The 12,649-nt window shown below is 39.9% G+C and overlaps 1 protein-coding gene across 1 annotated transcript; it reads right to left on the bottom strand.

Moving 5' to 3' along the window:
• Positions 1-5,487: 5,487 nt before the first annotated feature.
• Positions 5,488-11,607, bottom strand: LOC117246812 (taste receptor type 1 member 2-like). Its single transcript, XM_033610792.2, has 6 exons — positions 11,426-11,607; positions 10,829-11,126; positions 9,934-10,659; positions 9,174-9,380; positions 8,971-9,091; positions 5,488-6,416 (listed from the first exon to the last, which is right to left on the bottom strand). The coding sequence occupies exons 1-6, from the start codon at positions 11,605-11,607 to the stop codon at positions 5,488-5,490; spliced, it is 2,463 nt and encodes an 820-aa protein (XP_033466683.2).
• Between the last annotated feature and the right edge of the window lie 1,042 nt (positions 11,608-12,649).

Raw genomic sequence — 12,649 nt, 5'->3', positions numbered from 1 at the left:
CTTCCATGATGCCCAGCCCTGTGGAGTGTACGGCTTATAGGGGTCCTATGGACAGATACTCCAGTCTCTGCAGTAGAGTTGCCCAGCTCCTTCAGGGTTATCTTTGGCCTCTTGGTCGCTTCTGTGATTAATGCCCTCCTTGCCCGGTCTGTCAGTTTTGGTGGGCAGCCCTCTCTTTGTTGGCAGGTTTGTTGTCGTGGCATAATCTTTACATTTTCTAATAATGGTACTCCATGGGATGTTCAAAGTTTAGGATTTTTTTTTTATAACCAACTCTGATTTGTATTTCTCCACAACTTTGTCTCTGACCTGTTTGGACAGCTCCTTGGTCTTCATAATGTTGCTTGCTTGGTGGTAGCCCTTGTTTAGTGGTGTTGCACTGGTGTTGACTCTGGGACCTATCAGAAAAGGTGCATATATACGGCAATCATTTGACACCTAGATTGACCACAGGTGGATCTTATTATACTAATTGACCTACGGCTAAGCCCCGCCCCTAAACATGATGAGCCAATCACAGTGCGTATAGCCATTTCCATACACTCGGACATTCTCTGCCTGGACGTCCATTGAAATGCATTACGAAGTCAGTTTCGTTCGCTTTTATGAGCTTTTTCTGAGATTTGAAGTTTAAAAATGGTCAAACGGTGTGCATATGGGGTACATGCAACTCCGACACAAGGTATCCTGAGAGGCTGGGCGACAGGGTGTATTTTTTACTTTTTCCTAAACCACATCTCAACCGAGAAAAGTGTCTCCTTTGGATAAAGCTGTGCAGTAGACCACAACATCAACTCAACATGAGTAAGATAACAAGGACGTCTACATCTGTTCTAAGGTAAGTTAACATCGTGTTTGAGGCAACATATTGTCACTTTGCTTTAAAAAAAAATATAAAGTTATTTTTAACATCTCTAGCTCACGTTAGCTAAAGTTAGCCTAACGTTAGCTCCTAGCTGCGTTGTTCATCATGTCACCTTGTTTGCTGGGAGTTCATTAGCCTATGTTGTTCTAGTTTTTGTACTTTGGTGATCGTACATCATTGTTAGCTGTTGTCCAAAGGGCTCTAGTTAAGCTAACGTTAACTTCTGGAGCTTAGCTTCATTAACTTATCTGTAATCGCAGAGATAACAAAGGTTGGCAAATGTTATGCTGAATGATTCAGTGTAAATACTGTAGCACCAAACTAACGCAGAGACACTCTTGATAAAGATGGTAAAAAGGCTGTTATCCTTTTCTCATATTCTGAGCCAAAAACCTTAACTTCAGTGGCACTTTGATGCCCCAAACTGTGATCGTTATGTCTCAAAAAATCATCAATTTCCTCCTGCGAAATGTCGTGTACTGTGACACCTGCCATAGCGCTGGTCATTGAATGTTGATATTTTGTCTGAGTGATTGGAGGGGGGCGTGGCTTAGCCATAGGTCAATTGTGTGGCTTCTAAAGGTAATGGATGGGGCTTCATAGCAAGGGGGTGAATACATATGCACACACCACTTTTCAGTTTTGTATTCTTTAGAATTATTTAAAACATTGTTACATAAAATCAAATTTGAAATCCATTTAAGTTCCAGGTTGTAAGGCAACAAAATAGAAAGAATAATAATGGGGGTGAATACTTTCACAAGGCACTGTATGTTTAAAAATTTTGGATACAGCATTGGTTTGCTCCAGCAGTTTTAGAGTAAAAAGCATTGACTGGAGAACAAATTGCTATGATTATACAGTAGCTTCTTATCCCTGAAGGAGAGAAATTAGTTATAACAACACGCTGCCCCACATCACTGCTGGGCTTGGTAAAAAACGACTATTGAACTGAGGTGACCGGAGGATTTGTGTGCAGAATAGGTCTCGCATAGATCAGCACAGGTCATCTGCCTTTAAAGGGTGAATAGAAGTGTTTTCACACAACTCTGCAACTGCTTTCTGCATTGGCACATTTTTCAACGCATCATTTTCATTCCACACTCAAAAGACTGTCATTGCATTCTTGATGTTTAGCTAAGTGTGTTTTCTTGATACGTTATTTTTAGAACAACTAAAACAACTTTAGGCTATTGACCAACAGGCCAACCAAGAAGGTAATTTTATAAAAAAAAAAAAAAAATCTCACAAAGTAAAAATGAGTTTGGAACATCACACAGGAAAATCACAAGCAAATACACCCAAATTAAAATCAAATGAATTCAACCCAGTATCTTTGGTTTATGCTAAATGACCACCTCCTCTTACAAATGATCTCTGCATGATTGAACATTGGACCACACAGGTCATTTAAATTAGGAAAATCTGCAATGACTCAGGAGATGAACATGGTAAATGATCAGAACTCTAACCACAATTTGAATTCCTCCTGGCAGAAGCGCAGAACTCCTTGTTCTGCTTGGTCAAATCAATCTTTATTAGCTACAAACATTATCATACAAGTACAATGTGCAGTGAAATGCTACATTACCATGGTCTGATTAAGACTGTTAAACAGAAATAATAAGCAAAATGTATATCCAAACACCACATGAAGACCAAATAACAGAATAAAAGTGTATTAATTTATGGTTTCTTTTCCAGAAAATAACAGGTTAGGTACAAATTCATGTGGTCATACACAGGTGCACTGTAAATACACTATTAAACACACAAACACATATCATGTGCAATGCTGGCAATATAAATAAAATGTACAGCTTAAACGTTATACAACCTCAAAGTACTGTACATTATAGACAAAAACAATCTGACCTTGTAAAACAGGTGCACATTTATCCTTCATTTAGGAGTCTAACTGCTGTAGGCACAAATGATTTGCTGTACCTTGTTCTAATTTTCTGCTGCAGGATTCTGCATTTTACTCTCTACTCTCAGAATTTCAGGAGAGAATGGGTAGGATCACTGAGGATCTGTTCAGCCTTTTTTAAGAAATAAGTTATTAGAAAAACATTGCTGCAGACACCTGATCAACCCAGGGCTGTCGCAACTGGACAGGCAAACTAGGCAATTGCCCAGGGCCCCGAGCTGGAAGGGGGCCCCCAGAGATGGCTGACATTGGTCCATATCAATGACAATATGATGAAACCCCTATAGACACTGCAACAACGAAAACACATTGGAATCCCCCCTAATGGGGCCCCCTACTAGCTGCTGCTTGCGAGTGGCTAAGTAGGGTGACCAGACGTCCAGCATTTCTGTCTCTTTTCACGCGTCACGCAAAATGAGACCATGTCCCGCATGATTGGTTGCCACCTGCGCTAGCATTGTTGGAGTACCGTAGTACTATGGTACCTCATGGTACCACTACTATGGGATAAGTTCAAAGTCCAATCGCAAGATGGTGAGTGTCCATGCGCCGTCCAATAACGGCGCGCGCTGGCCACCTGGCACTCAATATGCTGCTTTCATGACTGCCCAGAAATACCTGCACAGCCGAGCCGTGGCGGCACACAGGTATGTGATGTGTCAGAGGGGAAACGAGCCGTTCACATTTCTCTCTTTGTGGCAGGTAACGGCCCACAAACCTCACCGCACTTTAGGGACTGTTCTTTATTTGTGAAGGGACTGTTCTTTACTTGTCAGGGGAGGAGGGTGACTGGTTGATTTTATTTCATTTATTTATTTTATTTTGATCCCCGCTATGTTAATCACTTATTGATGCTGTTTTTGAAGTATGAATAAGTCAATAAGTAATTTATTCCACTGAAATATCACTGATGTATTAGGCCTATAGAAAAGTGATTTATCTTTTTATAAATGGTGCCTCTTGCCTGGGGCCCCCAGAGTGTCTTGAAACAGCCCTGGATCAACCCCCAATGATCCTAACCACTGTCATGATCATCTGCTACAGTTTGGCATGATTTTGAACAAACATTTTCTCGAAGCATATTCCTTAAATCTAATGGGGTCATCAATTTCACCTCCAAGGTATTTGTAAATCGAGACCCGCATATTAACCCCATATAGTAACATAATTACTGTCAATTTGACATTACTCTGAAAAAATTTCACAATCTATACTTAAAGTATATAAGAAAAGTTGGGTAGGACAATAAGGTGCATACAGTACTTCACAACAGTGTTTGGAGGAAGCAGTCATTGCTGTGATGTTAGCACTTTAGTTTTAAGAGGTTCATTGCTCTATTATCAGCAGTGTTACTGGAACAGTGACTGTGCTTTTGTTTCCTGGTATGTTAAGATGAAGTTTGACTTTATAGATGTAGTGCTAGTGTATTTGTCTCTGTCTGTCCAGTTTAATCTAAACTTTTTTCTAAAATGCACACTTATTTCATGCGACAATAGAGGGAATACACTGATCAAAGATTTCAGTTAGGCACCAAATTTAGTGGTGATTACCTGATTATACTTCATCAATGTACCCTTATTTTAAGCTCCCACCACCAGAGGTAAAAATAAATCTGTGTTGACGTTTTGGTAAACTTAAGCCGTACAAGTTTATGTGATCTTACAGTAGTCTAGCATGTAGATGTGTTGCCATAAGATTAGTGTTGGAACAAAAAACAAACACAGATTACATTTTATTACTGAATCGACTTTATTCATGCATTGACTTTGTTATTTGTTGTGTAATGTCCAGCGGCATAACCTAATGAGACTTGATAAGAATGGGCACATTTAGTGTACATTGAATCTTACAGTTGTACATGTTTTAACTCACATGCCAAAAATATATCAAGCACATATTCTCTTGTATTGGTTGTCTAAGTGCAAAGATTCAACTTCAACAACACCTCTTTCTTCTGTGTAAGTACATTTCTGACCCGAGCTGATGAGTGGTTCAGTATTGCAGAAGTTTAGGTTTTGAAAGAAGAATGCAAGAAGAGTGCACATTCATATTCCTCACAAGAGAAATTGTTATAGATATGAAACGTGGATGATTCCATCCTTGCAAGGCCAGACAGGTCTTGCATTAAGGACATTCTACTCTAACTCATACAGCTTTATATGCAAATTGCTTGCTATAAGTTGGCATTTTGAGATATACTTTTTGCTTTCTTGCTGTGAGTTACATGAGATTTATTCTGCTCTCAAGCTCCTCACCTAACTTACTGCAAGAAGAAGAATCAGCATATTTCTTAAAATGTTGAATGAGACCTGTGCAGTTGAGTATCTTCTAAAATGACAATCAGAAGAAGGCAGCATTTCCAGTTACTGATTAAAGGTACTACCCATATATATTAAGGCTACTGCTGGGAATCTTTAGTAAAAGCCTCTGTTTAGGAAAAGGACCATGCCAACCATCTCTGAAATAATCTCTTGTTGCAATGTTGGTAACTTTAGCTCATTCCAAGGCTTTGTTTATTGATATATTGCTCAAAAATAAGAAAAATACAATAAAAAACATTAGTTTTAACTCTTAAAAGAAAAGTACAAGAGACAAAGACTCAAATTACAATGTACCCTAAAAGGCAAGATTATTAGCAGGAGGCCTGTGGAAAAACCATCTGTCTCTAGAGATGCATATTTACTTGAAGTTGCTACTGGCTGATTGTTTTGGTATAACTCTGAATGAGACCTTGGAAGTATTCCTGCGTGTTTCTGTGGGGTTGGAAAATGATGATGTAACATTTTGGGAGGAAATACCACAACAGAAAGGAGTAGAGACTGCAGAGTACTGCCAGAGCGTTTAGTGTTTGGATGTACTTGCCACGGTAAAGTACATATTCAGTTGCAAAGACGATCCAGGTGAGGATCAGCAGGAGCAGGCAGAAGGTTATTGCTTTGGCCTCATTGTAGTTTTTTGGGAGGTCTTTACCCATGTAGGAGAAAATAAAGCAAAGGGAGCACAAAGATAGAAGTAAAATTACAGAACCAGAGGATGCTTTGAGATTAATGTCACAACCAAGTATGATTTTGTCATGGGACCACAATGTGTCATGGTAGGGTTTGGGGGGAGCATAAGTATAGCCAATAATAAGTAAGAGTGCCTGAGTAACAAATGCCACAGTGATGACCAGCCATTGTCCATGATATTTCATCCACCAGCTGTGGATCTTGGGAAACTTGGCGGCTATTTTGAAAATGCAAACAATCTGAAAAGAGCGCACAACAAAACATGCTAGACAAACAGTATAGAACAATGAAAATGGTAACAACCTTAAGATACAGAAGGAGGTTGTTGGCTTACCAAAGTGAAAGAACACACTGAGACTACACAGACTGAAGCAGCCTAAAATCAGGAAGCACATTGGTCCTCCAGCAGATCTGACAACAGGTGTGTTGTAGTTGATGGCAAAGAGAACAGACATGGTTAGTGTGAGGCCCACAAATGCCCAGGCCCCGGTCATAATCAGTATGGCCCCACTGTCTGTGAATGGGATGTACTCCACCACCCGCAGACTGCATGATGTACTTCCTTCTGCAGACCATTCTGTCTCCTTACAGGCGATGCACTTATATGGATCCCCTGTTTTACGTGAGAGACAGAGAGATTGTCAATAAAGTTAAAGTCCACTTGTGGAAAAATATCTAGACAGCTGAGGAAGCAGTGTTGCAGTTTTAATATTTTGTACAGTATGTTCTCCAAGATGAAATCAAATAAAATCAAGTTTATTTATATGTCACATTTAAAAACAAGTGCAGTTGACCAAAGTGCTGTACAACATAAAAGAATGACACACAAATGTATAGCAATATAAAATGTACACAAATCTAAAACAAAATAAAACTGATAAGAACAATTACATACATAAAAAGATTATAAAATACTAAGATATTAAAACTACAACCAAAAGCTATTGAAAACATGTATGTTTCAAGATTTGTCAATGGAGGGGGAGGATTTGATTGAGAGCAGAAGGCTATTCTAATGCTCAGGAGCAGCTACCGCAAAGGCACGATCTCCCTTACCCACCAGCCTCGATCGCGGGACACTTAAAAGACATTGTTCAGAAGATCTAAGACGTCGGGAGTTGGAGTAGGGACAGATATGTTCAGCAATATACTGGGGTGCCAACCCATGTACGGCTTAAAAAACAAATATAAGAACCTTAAAATCAATCCTGTCTTTGATAGGTAGCCAATGTAGAGATACTGGCACTGGTGTAATGCTGTCTCTTTTTCTGGCACCAGTGGGGAGTCTCGCTGCAGCATTCTACCCCAGCTGCAAGTGATACAAAGATGACTGGCCGGCACCCAGGTACAGAGAGTTGCAATAGTCAAGCCTTGAGGAGATTAATGCAGTGCATACCATTTCATGTCTTTGTGAGAAATGATGGACTTCAGTTTTGTAATGTTTCGTAGTTGACAAACAATAACTTCTGTTTTGTTATCATGTAACTGAAGACAACCGAATTTTGTGAAAATTGGTCAGGCAGTTTTTGTATAATTCTGCTAACAAACTAATTAATTGGGCGGCATAGCTAAAAAAATGTTCATTTTTTGTGATAAAAGTGCCAAATTTGGTACATTTATAGCTTAATATACTGGAATAGAACACTTTGGTCACAAAACTTGGTGGAGGCATGTAGCATGGTCCAACTAAGGCTGCCTTTACACTACCATGTCTTGATGCCCAATTCCGATTTGTTGCCTATATCCGTGTGCACTTCCGGTCCACCACTCTTGACCACTACGTAAATGTCCCACGGTATTTGCTACAGTGACATTACTGCACGCATGGAAATGTTTACATTACTGAAAGCAATTTTAAGGACTAACTTTAAATATTTGAAGTTAATCGTTAAAGAATAAATCACCTGGAAAGCTGGCGCTGCTCCACATAATTTAAAAGGTAACTTAGCCTACACAGAGTGGTGGGAATGTCCGTGCAGCTGCAGACGGATGCGGCTGGATGGTTGATGCGTACATGCTGATTCGGGTGCTATCAGAGCCGATCCGCGCATCATTGTGGCTTAATAATCAACTCAGTCAATAAAAACAACCCGTCCTGTGTTAGGAGTGTATGTCGCTGACAGAGAGAAAGAAAGAAAAGGGAACAAAAGATAGAAAAGCAGCGTACACCTCACATATTTATTTCTCACAGTTGCGCACACGTTTGGCTGGCAAGCAGAAGCACCGTCTGTGTGTCTGTGTGTCGAGGGTGCAAGCCGCAGCTTCAGCTGCTCAGGTAGAGAGGCTGTGTAGCCCCGGTGTGTTTTTTCGCTGAAAATCTGCAGGTTCTCTGCTGGTACACTGGAGATGGGGATCAAGCAGTTTGTCTTACTTGGGATAGATTGTGCTTTTTTTGGTTCATAGTTTTTGATTAACGTGCGATTTATTCGGCTTTCCTTCCTTTCCCTCGCTCATGAGCACGTCATCAAAATGCGCTGTCATCGCATTATTCATGACGTACGACGTGGATTGCCAGGAAATATCCGATCTGTCTGTTTAGATTACAGACCTATTGCCAGATATCTGATTCATATCTGATATATTTCCACATATGAAGGAGGCCTGAATCTGATCTGACAATATCTGATATCATGTGTTTTTTTTACTGTTTACACGTTCATGTTACAGATCCGATCTGTGCCACTTGAGGTCACTTGAACCATGTAGTGTAAAGTAGGCTTTAGAAGCCATTACATTTTGGAGTGGATAACGGGACGGGTCCATGGGCAGGTAGGATTCAATTGCCTGCTCTGGCCACCAGGGGGCGAGTTTTTGATGCCCCAATATCCAGATTTATTCTAAATATATTTGTCAACACATCTGCCAAATTTGGTGCTTTTATCACAAAATTGAACAATTCTAGAAAAATATTGAACTATGCTGCCCCACTAACAGTGAGTAGTGAGTGATTTCTGATACAGTCGTACTCATCTTTCACTGATCAGGCTCAAGTTTAGTTTTTATTCATGGCAGATGGGTGGAAATTGAAGCTTATATGTGTCCAATCAGCACAAAATGAATGTAAAACCCTCTCAGCTACTGAAAATGCTTAACAATAGTCTGAAATTAACTCCCACCAGGGCCATTGTTTTTAATTAATTCTCTTTCTCTCATAAATAGTAATTTACCTGAGCTGTTGAGATAAGTTCCATTCGCACAGATTTTACAAACGAAGCAGCATTCGTGGATTCCATCTTGCTTTTTTGCATATCCTCCAAGACATTCTTGGGAGCACAGTGAAGTAGGCACCTGCACAAGACAATTATTTAGTAGCAAAGTAGGTGATATACTGCATTATACCATGCATAATTAGGAAAAAAAAACAACTTACGTCTCCGTTTGTGTACCACTGAATTTTGCTGTCGTTGATGAAAAAATTGACTGATGGGTTGAATTTAAAAAAGCCGATCTCCTCCGCATCACCACTGTGGTTCCAGAAAACTATAGAATATGATCCGAATGTTGGGTCACCATTCTCATCAAACTGAATATTGTGGTTTAAAAGAGTAAAGTTTGACTTCTTCAGCTCTGCAAGAACCTGATTTGGGTACACAAAGTTTGGATGACCATTATTTTATTTGATTTCATTAGGTTTTTATTCCTGGGGAGGGAAACATTGCTGTTTGATGTTCCCATTTTTGTCTCTTTCTCTCCAGACAGGATGTGGTACATTGTAGACTTTTACTATCTGTGAAATTTCATGCCCGAGATTTTTAATGCAAGGCAATATTTGAAAGAAACATCAGGTTCAGTCATATGATGTAAAGTTTTATATAATACATATGACAAAACACATATACATTGTGTATGTTGAGTTATGATACTCATCTCTTTTTTTTTTTTTTAAAAGATTTTTTTTGGGGCATTTTTGCCTTTAATGGACAGGACAGTTAAGTGTGAAAGGGGGAGAGAGAGAGGGAGTGACATGCAGGGCCACAGGCTGGACTCGAACCTGGGCCGCTGCGGCAACAGCCTTGTACATGGGGCGCCTGCTCTGTCACTAAGCCACCGACGCCCCAAGTTATGATACTCATCTAATGGTTAAAGCTGTCATAAACAAAAACAAACTTAAACATTATTTGTACACTTACCTTGTGTGGGTACACTGTAATATTGTCTGTGCATCTGCCAGCTCCACATTGCAGGACATTGTGTAAGGCGTGAGCGATGGCGTATACAGCAGAATAAACAGGAAAAGAGTAAGATGGGTCCACAGCAAGGATTTCTTCTGCACTCAGGCTGCTGCAATTGCAAGCCTGATTACAAAACAAATTTTGTTCTGCCTTTTCACAATAAGCCTGGCTTCTAGAAGAACGGATAAAATCATCAAAACCAGGTATTTTTATCACTGGCTGAGACACTCCAAGTACAGTCCCAATACTTTTGATCACTTCCTCCTTGGGGAGCCTCTTGCTTAAGGACCAGGTGTCCCCTGCTATCCACACCCTTTTAGTGACATTTAGTTGCATTGCTGACTCAATGAGAGCTTCAGCACTCAGTTTTGGAGCGAAAACAACGACAACGTATATCTTCTGCGCCTCTATGTGTTCAAATACGTGGGAGTCATTTGTATTGTCGTTGAGACCTTTGGTGAATGCAAGGCAGATGTCAGTATCCTTAATCCTTCTGATGAACATTTCAAGTCCATCTTTGCCAAAAGCATCATCGCTGTTAAGAAAAGCAACCCAGCGCCATTTGAAGCGCAGTATGATGCTAACAATCACTTCTATGACATCTTTATTGGAATGCACTGTTCGTAGAAAAGAGGGATATTTCGCTTTCTCTGTAAAGGCAGAGGACGCAGCTCCATAACTGACCTGATAGAGGAGTAATGAAGAAATTGTCAAAACTTGGAGTAACAATACTTTTTCAAATGTTAGATGTTAAGATTTGTTTCAGTTTTTTTAAAACTAAAAAAAAGTTATTATTATTAACTGATGACTGAACTGGAAAAAAATCTCAAACCCAAATAGCTGGCAAACTTACCACAGGAATGAGATCCACCATGAACAGTGGAGCTACAGTCAGAGTGTCAGTGCTTGAAAAAGGGCCGACCAGTGCCATCACCTCGGACAGATTCTTGTATGGTTCACCCCAAGGTTGGATCAAGTTATCGACTGAGAGGAGTTTCAAAACTCCTGGGAAAGTGTGTGTCTCTGAGCAGTGGTCAAATATCTCATAGCCAAGAGATACATTTGGCAGGAGGCTGGTGGAGTTATTGATTTCCTCTACAGAGAATCTCATCAACTGAAACCTTCGATAGCTTGGCAGAATGAAGGGTTGGCTGTGAACGGATATTGGAAAGTAGGAGAGGAGGATTACCTTTCAATTAACATCATCAGAACTCTGCACAGAAATGGTTGCAACAAAAGGGGATTTCATGGACCCAGGACCGAGGTCAGATTTAATGTTATACAGCAACTTTGGTAATGCAACAATTAATTCTTTTGAGTTAGGGGGGAAAAGTGCGACTAGCTACTGACCTAGCATTTGAAATAAAGCTCTTCAGTGTTCAAATAGGGTATGCTCAGTTACATTAAGCGTATGTCATCAGTGTTATGTGTTATGTATTATGAAACTCACCTGGAGCAGTCACTGGCTTCTGGTCCGTCTTGATAAACGGGGTCACTGACATGATGAATGTCAAAAAGTCCACCTAACAAATAATCTCCTTGAAGTTGAAACTCTGACGCTTGGGCAGTGCATTGAGCCGAGACACGTAGAAATGTCCCCAGTAGACACAGAAAAGCAAGAAAATGTTTCATTGTTGTAGTAACCTCTCATCAATCTGATATGATCTCTAATGGGATTTGCCTCTGTCTTTAGTAAGCAATGTGATGCTCGTAACAGCAAACCCCCAGTATTCATTTCCATACACTTGGAAATGCATGACAGTAGGTGACAAACATACATACCCATCAAGGGTTGGAGGAGAATACACAAATCAGTATGCAAAGAGCATTTAAACTGCACAGACTGTCTGTCATGACTACACAGAGTATAACAACATCATGAGCAAGCAAATTGGATATTTATCATGAATTAATCTGGTAACCCCGGATAATCCCTCCAATAGCCAAGATGACAGATGCACTGTAAAAATAGTTTGTAAACTCTTTAGAACTCACTGTATTTCTGCATTAATGTGACCTAAAATGTGCTCAGATCTTTACCCATGTCCTAAAACTAGATAAAGCCAACTCAGTTTAACAAATAATACAAAAACAATTAAACTTATTCAATTATTTATTTACTAAAATTATCCAACATTATCCAGCTTTGTTGGAAAAAGTATCCTCCAGGATTATCAGCATTTTAAAGGGTATCAGAGTCAAATGTTTCAATCAACAGGATGACAATCTGGTGTGAGTTTAACAGTCTGCATTAATGACAGAATATAAACCTGGGTGGTTGTTATCAACCACTACTGGCGCTACCGGCATCATACCGGTGAGCCTACTGGTTCCACTTGAGGGCGATGAATTTTCCTTCATAGATAAGATTGTGACAGTGTGCTGTGTTTTAACTAATATGTCTCCCAGTATTGTAATGAAACCACAAGGCCACATGTTAACAGATAGTGATAGAGAAACAGAGTGAGGATATGAGGATAATCAATCTGAGTCAATAGTGAAATGGAAAAGCCAGACTGTACACTGCAATGTTTGTAAAATGCATATGTGGAGGGGGGAGTGTAAAAACACAGTTGTTTGCTTGTGCTCTTTAACATGTACTATGGATGTCTGTGACCAAATTCTGGTGTGAGTTTAGCAGTCCCTGCATTAATGACAGAATATAAACCTGGGT

Source organism: Epinephelus lanceolatus, chromosome 8 (assembly GCF_041903045.1).
Source record: "Epinephelus lanceolatus isolate andai-2023 chromosome 8, ASM4190304v1, whole genome shotgun sequence".
NCBI classification, from domain to species: Eukaryota; Metazoa; Chordata; class Actinopteri; order Perciformes; family Serranidae; genus Epinephelus; species Epinephelus lanceolatus.
This window is presented reverse-complemented; position numbering and strand designations above follow the sequence as displayed.